The following is a 23,499-nucleotide window of genomic DNA, read 5'->3' on the forward strand; positions in this document are numbered from 1 at the left end:
TGATAATTGTTTGTTTGATTTCTTTTTTTAATTTTATCTCTTATCTTAAATACTGATATTGGTACTTTCCCCAGGAATCCTGGATATATTTAGAGCTGATTAAAGATTATGATGCACCTGATCAATAAAAAGATGTTAGAAGTTAGCAAGTGAAATAAAATTAAAACCATTATAATAATTGTTGAAAAATAAGGACTTTCTCTAAAGTGTGCCAAATGACTGCAATATAACTCTAGTAATGAACGTATACATTGTTGGCAGAATAAAAAAAATAAAAACATATGTATATAACGTATGTCATTATGTCGTTGATTATCCATACACTGTAATCGCTATAGAAAGACTTGAATGGTATATAGCCAGTTATGGCAGCATCCGTCGCCACGGGGATATAACCTGGCTGTAGCCTCAGAAATAAGAGGCCCTTGTAACCTTATCGATCACCGAGCAGAGAGGCAGTCTGGGTCCACGCACTCTGATCGGTTTCAGTGTGTCAGACGAACTTCCCAGAATAGCAACTAGGGTTCTCTGGCGCTCTGCTCTGCTGTGGAGGAGATGCAGGAGGAAGTCAGTGGTGGATTAACAACTGTTGCTTTATTTGCTGCTGCCGCTGCGGAACCAAACTACCTTTCAGTCCGCGCTGCATGGCGCATGTCGTGTTTGAATGAAGTCTAATCCAAACCGTGACATTCATTCGGGATCAATGTGCAAGTTCATGGGATTATATAAACTCCTACGTGTTTAAGGTAATTAAAGAAGACAGTGAGAGACACATAAGCGCATGAATCGCTATCATGTATTAGCCTAACTAACATGGTGTTGCTGCTTTAATGTGGCCATTCAATAGATTTTGACTATCAGTGGGCGACAGACGCTTCAGAGCTGCTGGAGGCGCATGTCTGCGGCAAAGGCAGACAAGGAGCGTCTGTCTGATGAATGGAAAGCCAGACGGGCTCTGCTGTAGACTGCGGTGATCGGATAACCTGTTGAATTGCAACTGCCAGTCAGCATTCACATTCAAGCGACTCAGCCGGCGAAAATCACTTAACACGAGAAACACCACGCGTTGCCACATGCAACAATGCTTCACGGTTTTTGTGATGGCTATTTCCAGTCAAAGATGCAATGTTTTACTGCCAGGGAAATGCATGCTCTCCTAACCTGTCTGATCATCTTCAAAATACAGTTCTCCCAGCTTGTTGCTGCTGAACTGCATTCATTCGGCTTCCTAACGTGATGTTGTAGGCTAGAAATACTAGGAAGTAGTGTCAAATATGAATGAAGAATGGGTTGTGTCTGTTGTATTTTTAATATTCTGAAATGTCTCTCATGTGGTTGGTTGTAAGGTCTCTTGGAGGCTTTCATGGGCATGCAGCAGTTTATTTGCCACCACATCTCATTATTCGCGTTCCCTGCAGCTGCAGTTAAAATGCCGGTCCGACCTTGAGTCACTTCGTCAGAGTAGCATTTCAACAATGCCACTGATTTTCAGTCTCTTCGTTGTTGAAAATAGCTCGGCTGCTCCCTGCCACTATGGGTAATTCCTTAGGAACCGGTGGATCCAGTTTGATCCATCCCTCTCTTTCTTTCCCTTCAGAAACTTGTTCAGTCTTCCCCCCCTCGGTCTTCCTACTGTAAAAAAAGAAAAGAAAGCTGTGTAGCTAACAGTGCAGCTTGTAGTTGTGCGACTTCTGAAGAAATGTCGCTAGTTTGAATCGACTGAGTGTAAAAATCGCTTGTGACGGTGTCGCTTTTTAGAGGAAAACTCGACGGGACGAGCGCAGAAGAAGCTCTGACGCGGCTGCAGTCACCTGTAGGACACTATTGATGCGCTCCTCCTAAACTTTTCTCGGCTTTTCTGAACCTGCTTAGAGTAACTATCAAATGTTCTTCTCATTAGAAGCTGTCCTGAAAAATTGGGGGATCTTTGATATATTTCTGGGAGATCACTCGAGGTAATTTGTACTATTTTGTTTTATTAAAGGGAGGTGGAGGCAACGTACCACCCCCTGCCTCTGTCTTTGGCTGAAGTTACCACCTCACAGGAGTTACGCTTGAAGGTACATTTCTGAATCCATCTATTATCATTATACATTGTATAACATTATACTGTCTTGTTTTAAGTGAAGCTTATCATCTAGAAATAACCACAACTTAAAACTCTTTGCTTTTCAACTTTATGTAACTCTAAAGTGACCAAAGTTTCGTCCATGGAGCTACAGAGGGAAGCTAAATCAAAAGCTCAGACCAATGACAGTGTAGCTGGCTCTGACTCAGATAACTTTTGTCTTTGTTTTACAGTTAACTGCTATTTTATAAAAGATAAATCCGAATAAGATGTTGAACAATGTGGGACATTCCACATTGGGTCTATAGACCAAAAGAAAAAGTTTCTGCAATGCTACCTTTGAGTAGTTATATATTTTTTAATTAATTGGTTAAGCTGCCTGTTTTCCAAGGAAGCCAGCAGTCGTGCTGTGGCATAGCACAAATGTTTTTAGATATCTGACTTTATATATAAACAATACATAATTCTATATTTATTGGATGGAATGTCATTTCAATGTATAAAAGTTAAAACACACTAACTTAATAGGTGTTGATTTAACAAATATTCTACATCACAATAAAACATGGTCAATGGGTAAAGATGGAGCCAAACTTGCACATTTGCACATTTGAATCAACAAATAATTACCTTATAACTCTTTGACAACTTTCACAATAAAGCGTTTTGTTATCATGTATTATGGGCATGCCTGTAAATGTTTGGTAAACACGAGGTTTAAGAATGTTGCGTGTGTCTGAGTGTCCAATGTCTTGTGTTTCATTTTTAAGTTAATTCTATTTATTTAATACATTGCTTCTTCAGCCTAGTAGCAGTTTCATAAATGAAGTAATTTAATTTCCTCTGTTTTTAATTTGGAAGAGGGAGCTACTACATTTACTCCTTTAATGTTGCCTGTTTTTATTAAGAGACTATAGTTAAAATAATAATATTTATAATTGTTGACTCAGTAATATTTGGGTCTCGTACAGGATACAGAAACTGTAAAGTGTCAAATGCAAATATGGAGATATACAATAGCTTTAAATTACTTACAACGATAATTTTAGGTGGAAACCAGGAAACTAAAGCATGACTGTTTATACATTTCAAATAGTTCATAGGGTAGCTTCATTGAAGTATTTTTCAAGTTAGCATACCGTAATATCTGAAGCTCTGTAACATCATTCTAATAAATAGTCTATAAGTTTGTGGTGTTGTATTAATACTTGATCAAGGTTAACTCTGAAGCCGGATAATATTGTTGCTGCAAGGTATTATAATGAAACAGAGCTCAGGCTGTACGTCTTTTGAGATACGTCAATATAAGGTTTAATAAATAATTATTAGGAAAAATGAGAAGAATGACATGCAATATGCACATTTTGTTAAAATGTTGTCTTAATATTTATTTCTATTTCCTGCAGCACTCCCAAAGCTACTTGAAATGGAGGCTCCTGATGGCTACTGTGATAGTAAGTTCTCATATCGCTTACACACTGCATTCAGTGTACACTGACTTACCTGTACTCTACATTATGGTCAGAGTTCATGCAGTTTATTAGATTCTCTGTGTGATTTTGTTCATAGCGATGATATTAATATTGATGCACTTTTTTTGATTATGACTTTATTACCTCATTTTAACGTACTCGCGTACAATGCTGATACAATTTTGCAATCACAACACAATGAACCTTTCAAGGGATTTTCCCCTACTGCAGCCCTTTTCCTGTTCACCCTTTAAATGTAGAGAAAAATATGTATTACCAACATCCTGTTGAATGTAGCAGATACTGGATGCGAACTTTGCGGTGCTCCATTGCCCTTTGCTGATTTCCTTTGGGCTGGTCTCTTGAGTATATTGCTCCCTGCCCCGTTTGTATTTTGCTTTGGTGTGCAGGTCTAGAAACAGGTACAGTGTTGTTTATGACATCAGTGGGGATTTCAGGTCTCCATTTGGGCTTTTTGCTTATAGGAACACTTGGCAGGCGAGGTTGGGGTTTTGGCGGAAAAAAATGGATGCTCTTTCTCTCCATGTCCGTCGGTGGGTTGCTTCTGAAATTATAGTTTTTGGAACAAATGTCTGTTGCATTAGCATGAAACTGCTCAAAACACACATCATTGTGGAATTCAACAGTTTGTATCTTCATTACCCCCCATGTAGCCCGTTTAACACTCTACTTCATAATCTTACACATGGACCACTCCTACACACTGATATACCTTGCTACCCTATTACATGCAAACGTAACAAGTTTGGTGTTAAGTTTGCATGTTAAAAATAACATTAATAATAAATGTAAAAGACATGTTTATGTGACGGAGAGAATGTAAAACTTTAAACTGAAAACTAATGACCAATGTAATTTAACTTCACTACAGCAAATTTGATAACATATTGTGATTCGGTTACAGTCCTTACTCTTTGACTTAAGACTTGTCAGATGTAAGCTTCATTAAGTTGAGACTTTTTATCTGGAGTTTAATAATATCCAAAGTCTGAGTGGAGATCACTGTAACCAAGGTTATGTGTTGACTGATAATGCATGTACTTAGAAAATAGGAGACCAGATGTTTGTCTTAGGACTGAACGACTACATTTGTTTTCTTTCATTTCAACCCCAAAACACTTCGGGGGATTCTCTTAGGGGCTAAAAACCTTGACTGCTTCACAAATCAAACCCAATAATGTCACTAATGTATGTTACAGTGTTTAAAAGGTAACATATTTTAATACTATTTAGGTGGAGGTGACCTATACATTGGCTCTTGGGGATGAATAAACACTGACTGCAATAAAGAACAATTTTGTTATTCACATATAGATGTTATTATTGTGTACAAAGGATAATAGTATCTGTGACTCAGAATAGTAGTATGAGCCATACTGCCTTACACTGTGAATAATCGTATCTGATTGACAATGTGTGGTTTTAATTCCTCAAAGCTAAGCTTTGCACAGAACATACATTACAAAAAGCAGGGAAAGTAGGATTTCTGAAAGACCAGAGAAACCTTGCTTTTGCACTAACAAAACATGGTGTCCTCACAGTGGCTGAAATCAAATGCTCTTTAAAGCACAAACATCAATAGCAGTACCTCAAACTTTGTAGCAAATATGGCCATTCTAGAATAAAGAGTCGATAATTTAAGCTGCCTTCCTGTTAACTGACCAACCTTGCTTTTAATTTAAACACTCTTCTCATGCTATTATTCATAACCACATGCACTGTCATTGACATACCCACTCTCACAGGTCATCATACTTAAACACACAGTTATGCCTTTTCAGACACAAAATACTACTTTTCTCAACCGCAAACACTATCATAATTTATCACGTATGCAATTATTATCTCACATAAATCATCACACTTTGACCCACTTTGACCTTTTATTTTCTTTGATGTACTATGTCTTTCTGTCTGACATGCTCCACTTCTCATGTCAGTCATTCATGTGCTTTTTAGTCTTTTCAAATAGAGAAAAAGACACAACCTACCTTTGTTTGATCTCTAAGTTATTGCTTAAGGACTAATTCAGCATTTCCTGTGTTAATATCAAAGCTACTTGTGAAACAAAACAAGATGTCCTTCTGCAAGACCTTGGCACATTTTATATCATTTTTTTGTGCAATGGAGTCATAGTTCATCCGCGAAACAAAACACATTTACTTTAGTTAAGTTTAGTTTAATCATCTTAGGGGAAACATGGGGATGCTGTAACTGGGGATCAAGAGCTCTAAAACCCTGCCAGGAATGAGTGCAAAAACATACAGTTTTATGCAGATGTTTGGCATGAATTCATTAAGATTTCTTTCTTTTTTTTACTGCCATTTTTGCTTTAAATGTCAATCAACATCGATCAACAACCCTTTGTGGATGCTGTTATATTAATTCATATCACTGTGTTATTCAGCAGCTGGTGTTCACTTTTTTGTCTCCCCATTTTTCCTATAAGTCCAAAGGATATTTCAGTAATGTTAGATGTAGATGAGTAAGACATTGGCCACACCAAAAAACACATGTGTAAATCACCGCTATTGAAACAAATTAGTGCTTTGGTTTGGCAATAATCAGCTGCTTCTTTAATTATTGGTATATACATATAACTGTTTTTATTTTATCACCAATTAAATTAATCACTACATCGGTACACTATCTTAATGTTTTTTGAAGATGTGTGAATAAATGCTCTAATTTTTCTTTACATTTATGTTTGCTGGGTCAGTGGTGTGTACGTTTGTTTGTGTGTCTGTGTCTTATGAAGCTTGTCTTGAGGAAGGTTCAGGGTTTGACAGGAAAAACCAGCTCCCGTACAATCTTTATCCAGCGAACCATAATGGAGGGCTTCATCACTCCGGAAAAGAATCTTGTTAATTTCTTCAGAAAACTACTGTAGACATAGGCACTATTGAGCCATTTCAGAGTATTTGATTAATTTCTGTTATAACATAAGGCACATTGAGCTTTCACTAGGTATTATTACAAATGTTTTAAGTCACATAGTGTTCCTGAACTTAAATTATGTATTGTTTGTATAAATGATTGTGTTCTCCTGTCATTGACCCTTGTTAGATTTCTTAGGCAATGACTGTACTTCAGTATAACTACGCATTTATTCAGCGTTACTGATAGTCAGCAATTATTACACCTACTAGTTTCATGTGTACACATTTGTTCCTTTCCATTTGCCACCGTATCAAATCATCCCAATTTTGTATTACTCAAAATACCTTTCCGCCAGCAAGTTTCGACTGCTTGATATCCTGATCTTACTGTTCATACAGGATTGACTCAGCAAATGCATGGCACCAATGCAAACTTTCAGTTTGTGCAGGCCTTTGTGTGTGATTAAGTGCATTTAAAATCCTAATACAACATTGTTTCCAACCATTAAAGGCATAAGGTCCCTCTTTGGACAAAAGGCATAAAATGCATCCTCTTTACTAGCTGCATATTTGACCACAAGCAAGAGACATATTGTAAGAACTTAATAAAAGTGTGACAGTGCCATTGTTTTCCTTAAATTAGGGCACTTGGCTTTTGGCAATAATAAATATTAACTTCACATCATACATTGTTCATTAAAAAAGAAACACCACTAACAGCATCACTCAATATGCATCATATATGTGTTAGCTTTTGAATCAATAGCTTAGAAAGTTATCAATAGCTAATGAAGGGACACTCAAGAATGGTCCCTTAATGGTCCCCAATCATGCTACAACCTATTGTAAGGCAATATCTATACAAAACATGTCTGTGAAGTGTTTTCTCCAAATTCGAAACAGATCACCCATTGTAGCATGCCTCATACCCCTCTATTTCAGCCCTGTTCCAAAGGTGCAGATTCTGTGACTGTCACTTTAAATTTGAGCTGAACTGAAGCTGGCCACGCCCCTTTGGAGCGTCATGCAGCTGTCTGTGAACAGAGGTTTCTACCGGGAGAAGATAGGCCTACTCAGCTAAACGCTGCTGTGATTAAACGCCATATTATGTTCCAAACCACATCAAGCATTATTTGTGAAACAGTATGGATCTCAAACACTCTGAGTGTTAGCGATGCTTGCTAATGTAAACACAGACCATATTACTTCCAAACACGTTGCGCATTGTTTCTGATAGAGCACATAGCTTGTTCTTCCTCCAGCGTTTACCACTAGTGCCATTATACTTATTATATATATAACAACTTAACTCTAAGTCCCTCCTGCAGATATCCTGTTGAATACACAGACACACAGAGGTGCTACGGAGGGGTTTCAGCTCGCTGACTGTATAGTATTGTTGGGACATGTCACCTGGATGGGACTTTGCCAGGAGGTCAATGTAAACCCAGCCAACATTTTCCTTATTACGTTATAAAGGAAAGCAAATATGGACTTTGTGAGTGTACTTACACACCGGGGACCCACATGTATAAAATACATTAAAAAGTGCATTTTGGATAAGTGAGGACCTTTTAAAATACCCTTATTTTAGCATTTGAACGCAGACCACCCTATACTAATAGTTTAGACTTAAGACAACCCAGCACCAGTGCTGCTAGGCAGCTGTCAGCATCTTATATAGTAATGGAAAATCCTTCATGACAAATCTGGGCCACTCCTGTCTCCAGGACAGCATTGCCAAGGGAGAGCCAGTGTCGGTCACCTGAGATTTCCTCCAACCCCAACCTGTGCAACATGAGCTGAGCCCATGGATTGTGTCAGGGACAACGTCTCCCAGTATGCCCCACTCAGTGGGCCCTCTGCTACAATTGAACAATACCATAGAGGAGGTTGTCATTCTAAGAGGAGCTGTCACAACAATTGGAGATCTGACACATATTTATTTTTCCAAATGTAACACAGCCTTCCATTTCGTGGCTCCATGTGAAGCACTTTCCTTTGCTTTTTAGCTGAAATATCCCTCAGTTACGGCTATTGCTACATACATTTTAAAAGCACTAGGCAGTCTGTTGTCATTATAAACTCCAGTTTTCGTAATTGTGATTCTGCTTCAGGAAAAACCTTTAGTGTGCTGGTGGTGAAAGATGGCTCACTTTGGTTCCTAAGGGATCTGACACCTGGGTCAGCAGGGGTGTTTACCTGTTGCCACTGTATTGTTATAGTGACCCTGATGGTGCCTGGGTGTAAGGGGATAAGGGATTGGTTTGCTCTCCCTCAAACCACACAGGACACAGGACACAGGGCTATCCATAGCCTGGGTTCTGTACAGACTGCTGAGAGGATGCAATCTGATCCACATTTGCTGGACGTTAGGATACCATAGGTGTTCCAAGACCTCTATTGTGACCCTTTATGTTAGGCTTTGAAAGATTTGTACCTTTATCATTGCTCATTGCTTTTTACAGACTTGTTTCTTATTTCATGCAAACGGTTGGCAATGCAATACTCTTCATTTACTTTTTAATAGCAATTAAGTGAATAGACTGCATATGTCTTCTCATGTTAGATGTAAAGTTTATTATCACTATCCGTAAGAATGCTATACTCAAAATTGCCTCCAAAAGGCTAATGTCTTTGAAATTCTTTCTCTTTGTTCATGCTAATGAATTGTTCTCTTCATCGTCTTTTTTGCTTTTGTAACCACAATAGTTACATATTTGCATAAACTGTACACTATCGAATACCCCAGAGCTGTCACATAACAGTATTGTATGTGTTGATCATCTACAGTATGGTACAGCACAATGTAGATTGCTGTGTTTCTGCTTGTCTCCCAGGTAACGGCCAATGCTCTCCTGGCAAAGAGAACTCGAGAATGTCGGTGGATACGTCAACACCTAATGGACAGACAGTTCCTCAGGGTCCTAATTCCCCCAGTGGTGAGTGTTCAATCAATAGAACCTCATTTCTGCAGTCTGTCAAGAACAAACACAGCATGCAACAACACTGTTTCTCCTTTAATCAGATATACAGCCCCGGGAGAAATTAAGAGACCACTTCAGCATTATCACTTTCTCTTGTATTATTTTTTATAGGTACATCTTTTGAGTTAAATGCATTTTTTATTTTTTTTTGTATTCTATAAATTACTGACAATTTTTTTCTGTGTTGGTATTCAACAAACACTGGAATGGCTGCCATACATGTAGAGGTAACGATTTAAGAAAAAAAATCGAGTGGTCTCTTAATTTTTTCCACGGCTGTATATGCATAATTGATATGGTCTAGTTTCTCAGTTCAGTCTGATCATTGTATTTTGCTTTGTCTTAATGAGGGGCAAATAACAAGGCATGAAATTACAAAACAATGCATTCCAAATACCTTACTCAAAAAACACATAGAGAAACTACAAATGAAGTCTGGTCCCAAACAATATTTGGAAAAAAATGATTAGTATAAACACTTGTTAGAGTGGATAGCAAGAGTATCCACAGTCAGAGTTTTGTATAATAATGCCTTATTGCCGCGTGTTGTAACATATCACACTTGTTGAGATATATTGCACTTCTTCAGAAGTGTTGCTTGTTCCTTTCAGTCTATTTACCCGAGGCCTCAAATTTGCTCTAGCAATGTCACTGTGAAGCCGCCAAGTAAGAAAAGGGGAAACTAAGCAAGACAAGGCAGCTAAAAGAGAAAAAGGGAAGCTGGTTTCCCACAGGTTATGAGATACAAGGAGGCGAGCCGGGCCATGTTTTTCACAGGGAGATACTCTTCACCGATAAGAGCTGTTGTCTTTCTGCAAGTTGCCCAACATGATTTTCTATTGAGGCTCTGTTACAAAATAAGGACTGCATCATATCATCTGTTGAAAATCAGTTAGAAGTGCTGTCAAACTTCACTCCCTCTTAAAGTTGCAAGCCTAAACCCACGTTGTTCAGCAATTGTCTTTGCATTGTGCACTGTCTCATGATAAACGGTAGAAGAGTAGAATTACATCCTTTGGGCCAGGTTACAATTTGGGTGGTAAGAGTGACAATGCCTTATTCATAATGATTTTTGCCTTAGGCAACTTCTTAATTGATTGTGATATTATACTTGCGTTTCTGTGATTGTGGAAAACTCTGATAATTCGCAGACTCTACTGCACTGTATCTCACGGACAAGTTTAAGTTTGCCCAAACTCCATTCTAATGATTTTTCATCACTGCTTTTGTCGTAGCAATAGTTTTGAGTGTATCCTCATCTGACCACTCTATGTATTCCACTCTGCCACCCTGGATAGACAGATGTAAAGATGCAAGGAGCTGAATAGCAAGGACGTTCAGGTCTGCTCCGTGTTGCCAGGATACAGCAGCGAAGGCAAGGCTCAATTGCAATGTGGGTATTGGGATAAGTGTTTCTTCTTTGCAAACTGTGGCATTGGAAACATACAGTATCTGTTTAAAAAATGCAGTTGCTTTGTGAAGGTTTTTCTCAGTTATTTACAAAAAGAAATCTTACCTGAAGTTCTAAATATGTTTTACTAGTTAAAAGGAGTTAACTGTCTTTTGTTCCAAAGCCTGTGGGGACAGTTGATGGATGCAGTCAGATGAAAGGCTTTAGTAAAACAACCACATATGCTCACACTGGGATTATTGCCCCAGTAAATCCCACAAACAGGATCATCAGGATCAGTAAGTTTTGCTTGGAAGATGTCCAAACGTTTTTTTTCACACTTAGCCACATCCATTCTAATGCATTAACAAGAACAAGAGTTGATTTTTGGCCCAGTGTGATTCTCTGAAATCTTTTTTTTCCTCTTTTTCACAACTATAGTGGGAACAAGTGAAGTCAAGTATACAAAAGAGGATACATTAACACCAAGTTTATCTTGGCTCATAGCCACATGATAGTCTGAGAAGTCTTTATAAAAAGGCATAACTCAAAACAGAAAATCAGTTTGAAGAATAGTGTTGCATTTGACGCATTGTCAAAGTTAAACTAAGCACAATAGACTACTGTATACTACTGATTTACTGTATTCTGCTTGATCACAGAATGCCCTTTTGTAACAAAGGGGAACTTGATTGTATAGCATTAAGTGTGTAAATGTCTGGAGATTCTAAGAAAGAAGAACTGTTTTACCACCTTTTATCCCGTGTTAGATAAGAGGTTCAAGTCCTGCCCATGCATTGTTTCATGTATCTTATACTGCTATTGGTTCTCAATTACCTAACCTAGCAACGTTTTGCCTTTGTTCCCAGAACTAGGTTCTTGAATTTGAGAATTTGGATTTTAAGTTGACTGTAGTTTGTACAGTATAATTCAGCTGATGTACGTGAATGAAACTAGGTGTAGCTGTGTTACTTTATTCTGGATAGTTATTGTACGAGTATTAGTAATCATTGGTGACTGATAATCATAAAATGCAGGTGTTAAATACTTTACCTCCACCGCCACACACACACCCATGCACACACACAGACACAAACACAATCATACAATCTTTTGCTCTTGTCATCCAGCCGGTCTCCCACTGATAGTCAGGTACAGCTACAGGGCCTCTGACACTCCCTTTTTTCTCCCCAGGGACATCCAGGAACCAGACCAGCCTGTTTGGCTTTTTGTCTCTCTCTTTCTTGTCAATGTGTCACTCCATCCTAATGCTGCCTATAAGTTAATAGGTGGTTAAGGATGCCTCTTGCACATTCTCATTTAATAATATATATTATTTAGTTTAAACAGCCTTTTTTCTTTTGTCACCCAAAGTACATTGCCGATTACCCCTCCAGCCAATCCTGTCAATCCTGAGACCAGCACAGTTCATCTTAGGCCTTCCCAGTTTAACTCAATTCTAAAAAGGCTAATCATCTTAACTTCTACTCTAACACACAGCCACACTTTTGGGTTGTAGGTGACCTCTCTTTTAGCCTAACTCTATCCGTTGCAGAAAAAAGACCATATTAGTGTAGACTGTTTATTCTTGACGAAGAAATCCAAAGAAAGGCAAACATAGGTCACAGTTACCATGTAAAGCATGGCTGCTGTTGAGCATTTTTGTAGTAAAAGTCATTTAATGGCACTCCCATGAATCCTGCAATATCTAAATTTGGCTTTGCAATGTCAGGATTGTTATTGCTTTTGTTTTACAGAAGTGACAATTAAGCAAGAGGAAAAAACAGCAGAGGAAGCTGACGACAGAAGCCAAGCCCTCAATGAAATAGGCCAAACAGGAGAGGAAGGATCAGCCTTGGAGGAATCCGTGACTGACAGCCCAAGAAATGTACAAGATGGATCATCTGAGCCAGACCTGATGGCTGATCCAGGAAGCCGACAACCAAACGGTACCGATCAGAGTATGTCCAAATCCCATTGAAAGTGTGTTATTCTTTAAAGAGGTACATCTTCGGCCATCTATTGATCAGAATAAGGTGGATTTGTACGTTTCCCTATCTTCAGAGTGAGTCAGAAATAACTTGTCATGGGTGTGGAGTGCTGTGTTTTTTTCTTGTTTATTTTTCTTTGAAGGACAATAGCATTGACTTGGAATTATTATTATGGAAAAATATCCTTGGAATCCCCCGCAACCTGTTCCAACCAACTGACGCCATGGCTGCTCTGGTTGTCACAGCATTAGGATCATATTTCCAACTGGCGGCAGATCAAATGATTTGCCATTAGAACAGCAGACACTAGGTGCGAGTCCTTTTGAAATCAGAAATGGGAATTGAACTGTATCGTTCCGCCCGATACAGAGATGTATAGATAAACTCTCATCCACTCAATTTACCTCCTGAATTCTCCAACAAAGAAGTGTATAGACACGTTTTTTCTGAGAATTATGTAGACGACTGCTAAGTTTTTTCTACACACAGGGAGACAAAGTAAGCTGTCAGTTACTAAAACAGAACTAGTTAGACCAAAAAAAAATAGGTTTCAGAGTTGTTGTTGCTCTTCAACATGAGTGTGGTATTGACTTCCTGTGCCTGCCTCTATTAGGTGAAAGGCCGTTCCAGTGCAACCAGTGTGGCATCTCATTCACCCAGAAGGGAAACCTGCTGCGACACATCAAGCTGCACACAGGCGAAAAACCCTTCAAATGCCCCTTCTGCAGCTACGCCTGCCGACGGCGCGATGCTCTCAGCGGGCATTTGCGAACTCATGCTGGTAAGACTCCTCCTCACATTTTTCTCTTCACTTTTATACTTATCCACCTTTCCTAGAATACTTACATACATTTCAGACCTCTAAGTATCAACCCACAATGCTTTAAATGATAGGATAGACAATATTGAATAAAAATGCTTTAAATGTTTTCTTCTTGATTAATGTTTTGTTACCCTTTGTTACGTGTTTATTGTAAGAACTAACAGAGCATGCTGGATGGTGGCTCTTTGTCTCGTATTGTTGCTGGATAGACACAATGGTGTTTTTCTTGTATGTGCATGACATAGAGAGCGCTGCAAGTGCTTTGTGGTTAGGAACCAAGGACATGCTGTTCCTTACTTGTTGAGAAACACATGGGGAGCGCTGGCTGTCTCTCTCAACTGTAACCCACTTTCCTATCAGGGAGGATGTGCTCTCCCCTCTTTTGCACCTTTGAAATTGAGGTCAGACAATACCGTCATTTCTGCCAATGATGCCCCCACTGGGTTACTCATTCACAGTTCTGTTTTCAGATTGATGTGAAGTGTGTTTGGGTGTGCGTCCAAGAGTTTACATGTTTTCAATTTCTGTTATCTCTTTCCCAGCTGCTACTCAGATGCTTCTTCTGTAATGGCTTTCTTAATATTTGTCATCCTACTGTACATCTGTTTTCCACCATCAACCATGATCATTTTACTATTTTCACTTCCTTTTTTGTCTAGCTGGATTTGTTCGGAACATCCCCCTGTGTCCCTCTGTGTTTCTCTTTTCATTCAGTGGGGAATGTGAGACATTTGATGTTGCCAAGTTGTACTGTCATGGTTTTTTCTTAGGTATATGTACTCACCACATTAGGTAGTACTTCTGTGGTCTTTTGCCTGGTGCCCTGCCATGAAGAGCAGGTGTAGCCAAAACAGGCAAATATACCATTAAAAGACAGGCTGAGGAAAAATGTTAGACAATAGTGAGAAGAGAGAAAGAGTGGTACAACAAAAGTGTGTGCTGTCCCTGAGGCTAAGTGTAATGTTGGAAAATGACATCATCCATGGAGGCAAAGTATAATGTTGAAAGAATATTGCAAACCCTTGAGTGGAAAAGGATTTCACAATTTGTCAGACAGATGATTTAAATTCTAGCGAGTTCCCGTTTATTAGCCAAATGCAGTCAGTCAAGTGAGTCTGAGTGCACAGTGTATACCATTTGCATGAATAAGAATAGAGTCTGAAAGGTGGATCTTTAGGTTCATCCAACATCTGCGCAAGGTCGTGTGTGGGTGGTGGTATAAATATGAAAAAAATAGCAAAGTTTATGTTGTGTGTAGATGTGAGCCACTGAGAACACTGGAGTTATACCTGATTGAATACTGCCTATTCTACTGTTTTAGCTTCACGGCTGAAAAGCAGCAAATTATTTTCCATGTTGATGTTCCATTCTGTAGTTACTCTTTCAATATGAATATTACTGCAATGACCTTGCAGGTAAACCTACCCACACTCTAACAATATTGAAACCTTTTGTCATTAGCTACCGCTTTTGTATCTGTTCATACTCAGAAAAAACAATGTCAATAAACCCTAAATGTAGTTTCAAGTTCTACAGATAAAATGTCACACATTTACCACAAGAGTACAGATACAGCAAAAAACATGTCATCATTCCACATGATTCACTTAAAAGTAAAATGCATGCTGATCGGCCATGACTGGTCATGTCATTCTGTAACAAGTGGGTTTATTTCCCTCATTCATATAATTAAGAAGTAGTTTACGGGAAGAAATGTTACATTTACAGCTAATGGAATATTCATTTCTTTTTGTAGAACATATTTAGTGCCAACAAAACTCATCATCATTTGCTGTGGGAGAAAGCATATTTTTGTTCACGTGTGACCCATAACCTACCTCTAAATGTGTGTGTGTGTTTGTGTTACAGCCTCCAGGCTTCACACTGCAACATGTTTGTGTTCTCTGTTCTCACAGTGACAAGCGCATTGCATGTTCTTCTAGTTATAGCTGTCACCATTATTATAGTGAATACATTACTACATTGCATTGCTAACAAAGGAGTGTGGGTCACATCGGTATGCTTATGTGGCCTCAGTTCACTCAGTCCCTTTATGAGTTATTATGTTAGTCTTGAGAATACTCTACCACAGGACACAGACCTCAACATAGCCTGCCTACTTTTGGTTTTCATTATCAAGGTTTTAAACATATTTAAATCTACTTTTTCCTCAGTATGGAAACAGTTCACTGGTGTTGGCACCGGTAACAACTATTGTCTCATATTTTGGCTTTCCTGTCAACTCCTTACTACTATATGTGTCTTTAGCATCATTTGTAAAATTATTAATAGATTTACTCATCCGTTGATAACAGTTATCCGTCCATTCAGTAGTGGCAGTATATACAGGCTGAGAGATTCACCAAGAAAGATAGGAAATGTCTTCTACGTCTTTCTGTTTGAAGATGTAGGACATACAATAGAAACGGCACCATGAATCACACCCCACCTCCATAGCAGTATACCATTGGAGTCAGTTTCCTACCACCACCATGGGATGGATGAACAACTCCGCCATTCGCTCATCACTCAGCAGTGCAAGTTAGCTGTATGTTTCAGAGACCAAAGCGTTCTGAAATGCAAATTTCACGGTTTTCGCCCACTATCTTTTTTCGGTCCGTCTTACTGTCTGGCAACAGTTGTGTGGAATCCTTAGACTAGTAGTGGAACATCTATGATCTCATTTGGTTAGTTTGTACTACTGACACAGTATTTACTACTACGCACCGCCTGAACCAAGCGGCATGCTGCTTTATCTCATTGGATGCTACCCACTCTCACTGTCTATGACAGTGAATGAAATTAATATGCTCTCCATTGATTGTCTTCATTTTTAGTTGGCAAACCACACAAATGTAACTTCTGTGGGCGGAGCTATAAACAGCGCACTTCTTTGGAGGAACATAAAGAACGCTGCCATAACTACCTGCAGGGTATTGGCCTTGATCCGAATGCCAACTCTTGCCCTTACCCAGGTAAATATATATTTTTCAAAAATGAAGGTAGCCTAATGTGTAATGGAAACGATAATACAGTATATTGTGAAAAAGCTAAAATTACTAATGTATATGTATTTGTTGTTTTTAATGCAATTGGTCCAGTATGGAGATAATCTCTTAAAGAGAGCAGTGAAAAAAAATACTTACCTTAGGTTACCTTTTCAATGTTACTTTTATGTGTGTTGGAGTCCTTCTAGTTCAAAACATGAATATATACCCTTTCTCACTCCCTTCCCCTCTTTGCTCAAGGTGAGGTCCCTAAAGAGCAGAGGCCCATGGCAGAGCCCAACACTATGGCATCCTTTGATCGGCCGCCCGTTATTGAAAGGCTACACAGCAACGTGGGCAAGAGGAAGAGCACCACGCCGCAGAAGTTTGTTGGTGGGTATTTTAAACATAGCCAGGCAGTCAATGGCTTTCTACATTTTTAATAATTGTGAAAAGTACACTGGCCTGTAGTTGTTAAAGAAACATCTGTTGTATTGTGTTCTGCATTCATGAACTACCATACAAATCACCTGAAGCATAATAATAATACCATACTTAATAATTGCTTCGCTGGCTGTTGGAATCCATTAGTTTAAATGTCATCATATATATATATATATATATATATATATATATATATTATATATATACTGCCTCTTGTTTCTTTTTAATGCTAGAGTTTAAATATGTTATACCTAATGCTTTTTTTAAACATATTCAGTTTAAGTTACTCTTTCCCTTCCTTTTAATTTTTGCTTGATATAGTATTATATAGGCACGCCATACCCTGCTGTAATTATGAACACAGATTTTTTTTCTGAATCTGACTTTATTTGCCGCACTATAAGAAAAAAAGATTGAGCAAGCTCGAGCAAGCGGTTGACTGAGAGGCGAGGAAATGTTTTTCACTCTGTGGTTAGGTACACCTGTAAATTTGCCATAGCTCTTATCGAGAGAAAACAGCTTACCGCATCCCTGTTCTGCAGGGGTTAAACAGTGCAGAAGTAGATGGATGGGGATTTCCACCTTATTAGACTTGCACATGATATGAAGTATAAAATAAGAAAAACATGCCCCGAAATAAGTTTAACTGATAAGAAAGGACATTTTGTGATGTCAAGCCTTGCTGATATTTGTTAACATATTTATTTTCTGCTGTTTTTCTTACGCAATTTCATTGTTATTGATATAGCTAGGATTAGTGTTTTACATTTGGAAACTGGTATTATCTTGTTGATCAGTTCCACACAGTCATAGTGCCACTGTTTGTCATGCAGGTGAAAAGATGGTGCGCTACAGCTACCCTGAGCTAGGCTATGAGATGGGCCTTAAGTATGACAAGCAGGCTGAACTGATGTCGGCCCACATGATGGACCAGGCCATCAGCAATGCCATCACGTACCTGGGATCGGACACTCTCCGGCCCATGCTCCACCATCCTGGTCCCCCTCTCTCTTTGGCTGAAGTCGTTCCCATGGTCAACCCCCTCTTCCACCAAGTCCTGCCAATGGGCCAGCGCACAGATCGTCCAGGAAACGGTGACACGCTGCCACTACAGCCACCTCGGCCCCATGGCTTCCTCAATCATCCCACCACAAATGGCCCCACCACTTTAAACAGGCAGCCCAAGCTACGCCATCCAGGGCAAGGAGAATCTCCCAACAACAGCGGAGGGGACTCTGCTGACTCAGCCCGCAGCAGCCCTCATGAGAGGCCTGGATACCACGGGAGCAACCAGACTCCTGGCCCGAGGTCTCGAGCCAGTCCAGCGGTAGTCTATTCTGGTGAGCGCAACACAGAAACATCCCCTAGAAGCGGGGCAGGGGTTGGGACTGGGATAATACGAGTGGCCACAGATAGGCCCACTAGCCGGGAAGGGGTGCGGGTGTTTGGACAAGAAGGTCAAGAGTTGCGTGCCTTCCAGTGTGAGCACTGCCGGGTGCTTTTCCTGGACCATGTCATGTACACCATCCATATGGGTTGCCACGGATACAGAGATCCATTGGAGTGCAACATCTGTGGTCACCACAGCAAAGACCGCTACGAGTTCTCCTCTCACATAGTCCGTGGTGAACACACCTTCCAGTAAGACGATGGGTAGGACTTGGGGGGAAAGACAAAAAAGGGAACTGAGCAATAGCCTGATATCTTTCCTTACCCACAGGACTCGAGATGGCATAGTTGAAAGGCACTGTAGACAAGTGTAGCACAATCATAGCATAGATTTCTTTTTAAGCTACTTATTATGAAAATGAACAGTTGAACAATCATATGAAGGTATGGGCCAAAGACACATTTTTCTACATAACTGAAAAAGATTAATATTGTAGAAGGAAGGTAAGTTTTTGTTTTCTCTCAAAATGTTCATTAATTGTATAACAGAGCAGCTGCCAGAGGACTTTGACTAGTTTTTAACTGTAGTCTTATTTGGAAATGTCTTGTGTTGAGCTTTTTTCGTCATCAGACTTAATTCCAGTGATGAACGCCTACAAATGCAATGTATCTATATAGAATATTGCAATTAACACAAACGGAAGAGGTATGGACTTCAGGTAGTCCATCATTTTATTTAGAATAATAATACTACTGCTGTTTTTTTTCATAGATATAATAGCAGTAAGTTGGCCCACTTACTGTAGAAAATAACCCAGGATCTGCACAGTGTGCTTTTTGTGCTTTTCATTCTTGTTCATGATATTGCCATGGCCAGTTATGCTTCTTTTTTCCTATGAATAATGGTGGAATACAGATAATGTTAATGTCTGGCTTTGCTGTGTGTTCTAGCTGCAAGCAACTTGCTGTCCATTTGGACTTAATTGCAATTGGTGTAATTATCTGCAGCTGTGGAAATATGACCAGTCGACCAGCAACTTCAGTCTTTAGTTTTGCTTTAGTATTGTTGTGTAAATACTGCACAATTTAAAATGTTTGTAATATATAAATTACTATCAGGTTCAAAAACAACTTTGAAAATGTACATATTTACTTTATTCTTCCAAAAGTGAATAAATCGTAAATTAGGTTTTAGACACTTATTCCTGTAGTCCAGTGGCTTGAGATTAACCAATTCATTTTCATTGAGGTCCAACTACTTATACAATTGGCAAAACGAACATGTCACTAAACCCAAATAAACTTTCACCCGCATAATACTAGTAGTACAGAAGAAGAAGACCGCCAACTCCCTGTGGTTGGCTTGTATATTTTGGAATTGTAAAACAAGTCAAAAATGATCTGATACTATTTGTAAAAAACTGTTTGTTCTATAAATTACAATATTAAGGGAAAAAAAGGCTTTCCCCAGAGACATTTCTCATAATGCTGGCCATTAACTTGTGTTGTTGTTGCTCCTTTAGAAAAATATTGGATCCTTTTGATGCGTGGCTTGTGTTGCTTGCAGTTTGAGTACACAGTAGGAGTCCTTAACTAGAATCATATTTTGTTTGAAACTGGCTTGACACCATGAAATGGCAGGAGGTAACTGCTTTCATTTGGATGACTTAAAATTATGCTTTACGGCAATAGATACCAAAGGGATAGAGGAAGTTAAAGACACTGCATGGGTTGCTTCTCTCTAATGTACCTCATTTTATGCTTTACAGAAGGATCATCGTTTTGATCTGATCCAATGTGTGCTTGCTTGGCTGGATGGCTGTGTATATATACAGTATATAGTAGTTTACTTGTTGTTCTTTTTTTCATCCCTTGGATATGGGGTCGGGTAGGCTCTTTGTTACCGGTGCTGTTATCCATATGGTTCAAATTCATCTTTCATCCTATTTGTTGAAAACTCTATTTCTGAGATTCTCTGTCCTTTGTACCTTTACATTTTGCATTAGGATGGCTTTATTTGCAGCTAAATGCAGTAAAAGCAAAAATTCATGGAGATCGAGGGGATTTTTTTATGCTTTTAGGTTGGCATGGGTTCATGTCAATTTATTGCCATAATGGCGCTACATTCATGTATGACTTATACAGACTGCATACAGAACTAGACAACATGAGCAAAAGTAAACGTAAATGAAGTCCTGGTTTAACCGTGAAGGCTCTTCTTAAAACTGTAGCATTCCTCTTACATTAAAATGCTCATGTATGCAACATGTATATAGCGAGTTAGAGAATATAGCCACCTCCAAAACTCTTGTCCATCATTACAGTGTGTCGAGTGTTGACGGATTTTGGTAAATAAGGCTTGTTCATAGTTATTGTCTCTTGTCTGTTGTCTGTGCTTTGTACAGTTCACCCTGCACTTTATCTCCATGCCCTGACTATAGACAGCATTGGAGGACATTACTATTTTTAGTCAGCATTACTAGTTTAACACTTGTCAGCACCATAAACAGATTATCTTCTAAGGTTAAACTCAGTGATTAACTCTTCTAAAGTATGTTAAATGTCTACCTGTGATCAAAAGGCAGCTTTTTCTATGTTTACATGTGGCTTCTCGTATGCGTAACTGGTGCCCAGCTAGCAAAAAAACCTACTGTTTGTAACGTAATGATACTGGAAATGGTTTACATCTTGCAGTTGTGATATTGACTCTATCCATTCCTGTATGAAATCATTCCTGTATATATTTATTATGAAAAACATTAAATGTTAAGACAGAGGTTCTCATTGAACAACATATATTAGTACATGTTTTCCTGAATCCCCTTCAGAAGAACATAATTAAACATACCTGAACTCAATTACCTTGAAATGGGCATTTTACAAGACAGGATGTTCAAAACAAATGTTATAGGACAGCCTTACACATTCTTTAAATGAAGCAGCCATATGAACAAAAAACTAAAAAGTCAGCCCTTATTTTGTGTGAGGTTTACTTGAAAAATCGAAATCATTGCTATTGTTTCCGATTGCGGGGATGTTTTTGTAAATTTTGAAAATGTACATACTGAATGTCTATTTTTCTGCTGAAATGTTAATGCAAATAGTTTTGTGAACTTTTGTTTTTTTAAGTTTAAAAAATGTTTACAAACATCTAAAAGGCAGGGTTCAGGTGAATTGTATTTTATAAGAAATAATTTATGAAAAGTGTATATTTTGGCACTGAATATTGAAATGATCCAGAAATGTGTGCCGATCTCTGATATTGATAACAACTTTTTGAATTGAGGGCTCTCAGGTATTTGAATAGGTTGTATATTTTTGTGTCCTATAATATGTGATTTATTTATCAAAAAGAAGCAAAGTAATGTTTGGTAACTTTTGATGACTTTAATTAGTCCAACAGAGTGTGGTGAAGGAAGTTAGATAATTGATCAGTCCTGTTTTCAACATCAATGACATAACATGAAGACACACTCCAATGAAGAACACACTGTATATTTTGAGATAAGGGATGGGTTTCTCTCTATTAAAGATATGATTTAACTGCCTTGCCTATTTTGTGAATTTTGAAGAGAAGGAAGACAAACATACTGATATATAGTTTAATCAAAACATGTATCCTTATTAAAGATCCTAATTAAAGATTGTGAGAAAGAAGTACATTGGTTGAATCTTGTGAAGATGTGCAAGGGACAGAAACTGTACACGGTTTAAATGTGTGGAGGACTGACTTACTTTCTCTTCCACTGTTTAATTTAAAAATGTTTTTGTTGTAACTGTGACTTTGACCATACTCACCAAAAGAGAAAATCAGCTCAAGTCAAAAAAAAAAAAAAAAAGTGGTTTTGTGCTGTTACAGCAAAATGGAAATAATAAATTAGAGAAAGACAACATCATCAGGAGACATTATGAATCAGTAACTCTGTCTATTCACAGGATATTCAGACTTTTCATCCTACTGTGTTCTACTTGAAGGAAAGACTTTTATCAGAAAATCCAGGTCATAGTGTCTTGGATAATTTACCACCCATGGAACCAGATATTTCTCACCACAGTTTATCCCTCTGCTTTTCAGCAGAATGACAACAACTGCTCTGTTCAATGTCATACCAATGACATGCTCATGCACATGTGGAATTCTATTCTTGGACTTAAGTCAATTTCCTGGTCATTAATCATGAAAAGGAGAAAAAAATATCAGATTGAAAAAAATCAAGCCCTGATTGTAAAGCACTGAGGGGTTAAGCCAGCAGGTAATTGTTGGATTTAAGGTCTAAACAGTGTAAGTGATATGTTTTAATTGTGAAATGAAAGATATTATATCAAAAGCAAAGTCATATAAATCAGTCTAAAGCCAAAAATAGGCCTACAATTTCCTTTGACACATTTCTATATCATTATAAAAAAATAAGAAAATCTGTCCGAGTTTATTAAAGAGATCAATTAATGAAACAAATAAGTAATAACTTTCAGCATCAGTTGTTTACTTGAAACAGCAATTGGCAGCTTCGGGTTCAGTGAAGTGAAAGCTCATCTGAGAATGGTTTTTGCTAAATGTAATTTACTTTTGTAGTCTTACTTCTTCTATCTCTATGTAAAGAATCATTCTTGACACCATACTGTAAAGCCTTGCCTTAGTTTGTATTGTAAAGACTTTGGTGTTTGTTCCTCTGCAGCCTTTGTTTATAAGCAGGTGGGCGATAGAGCCTGTTGAAGCCTCTAAATGTCAGAGCAGTGTTCCTCAACCCTTTACTTCTTTAATCTGTGTATTGCACGCACATTCACACAGCAAACACTCACCAAATCAAAGCTGCCTGAAGGCAGTGGCAAAACTGAGAAGTGTATAGCCTGAGCAGACCCCAAACTGTATCTTTTCATCTTCAGATTCTACCTATTTACCTGCCTGTCAGTTGATCGTTTGTTCCCATCTAGATCATTTCTCGGTTTGTACTTTTAACTCAGGGGTGATAAGGTGATCCCCTTAGTTTGTGGTGCTCTTCTGACAGAAAGCATTTTTCTCAGACTTTGCAAACATGAAGAAAATATTA

At 38.5% G+C, this 23,499-nt stretch overlaps 1 protein-coding gene across 6 annotated transcripts; it reads left to right on the forward strand.

Moving 5' to 3' along the window:
- Positions 1-556: 556 nt before the first annotated feature.
- On the forward strand, positions 557-21,994 carry ikzf2 (IKAROS family zinc finger 2). Of its 6 annotated transcripts, none has more exons than XM_063888133.1 (9): positions 557-746; positions 1,985-2,060; positions 3,475-3,522; positions 9,281-9,382; positions 12,575-12,778; positions 13,422-13,589; positions 16,469-16,606; positions 16,880-17,011; positions 17,896-21,994. In XM_063888133.1, the coding sequence occupies exons 3-9, from the start codon at positions 3,495-3,497 to the stop codon at positions 18,705-18,707; spliced, it is 1,584 nt and encodes a 527-aa protein (XP_063744203.1). In that variant the 5' UTR covers positions 557-746; positions 1,985-2,060; positions 3,475-3,494; the 3' UTR covers positions 18,708-21,994. The 6 variants fall into 6 exon arrangements, with proteins under 6 accessions (XP_063744203.1, XP_063744201.1, XP_063744202.1 ...); XM_063888131.1 differs by lacking the exon at positions 557-746 and adding an exon at positions 1,437-1,873; XM_063888132.1 differs by lacking the exon at positions 557-746 and adding an exon at positions 1,437-1,813.
- Positions 21,995-23,499: the final 1,505 nt, after the last annotated feature.

The sequence above is a fragment of the Eleginops maclovinus genome, chromosome 7, assembly GCF_036324505.1.
Source record: "Eleginops maclovinus isolate JMC-PN-2008 ecotype Puerto Natales chromosome 7, JC_Emac_rtc_rv5, whole genome shotgun sequence".
In the NCBI taxonomy this organism is placed as follows: Eukaryota; Metazoa; Chordata; class Actinopteri; order Perciformes; family Eleginopidae; genus Eleginops; species Eleginops maclovinus.

Excerpts from the sequence above, each read along its gene's own strand:
- ikzf2 (XM_063888133.1), top strand. The coding sequence starts at position 3,495 with ATGGAGGCTCCTGATGGCTACTGTGATA. Across the intron at positions 13,590-16,468 it reads GCATTTGCGAACTCATGCTG|TTGGCAAACCACACAAATGT; the intron begins GTAAGACTCCTC and ends CTTCATTTTTAG. Across the intron at positions 16,607-16,879 it reads CAACTCTTGCCCTTACCCAG|GTGAGGTCCCTAAAGAGCAG; the intron begins GTAAATATATAT and ends TCTTTGCTCAAG.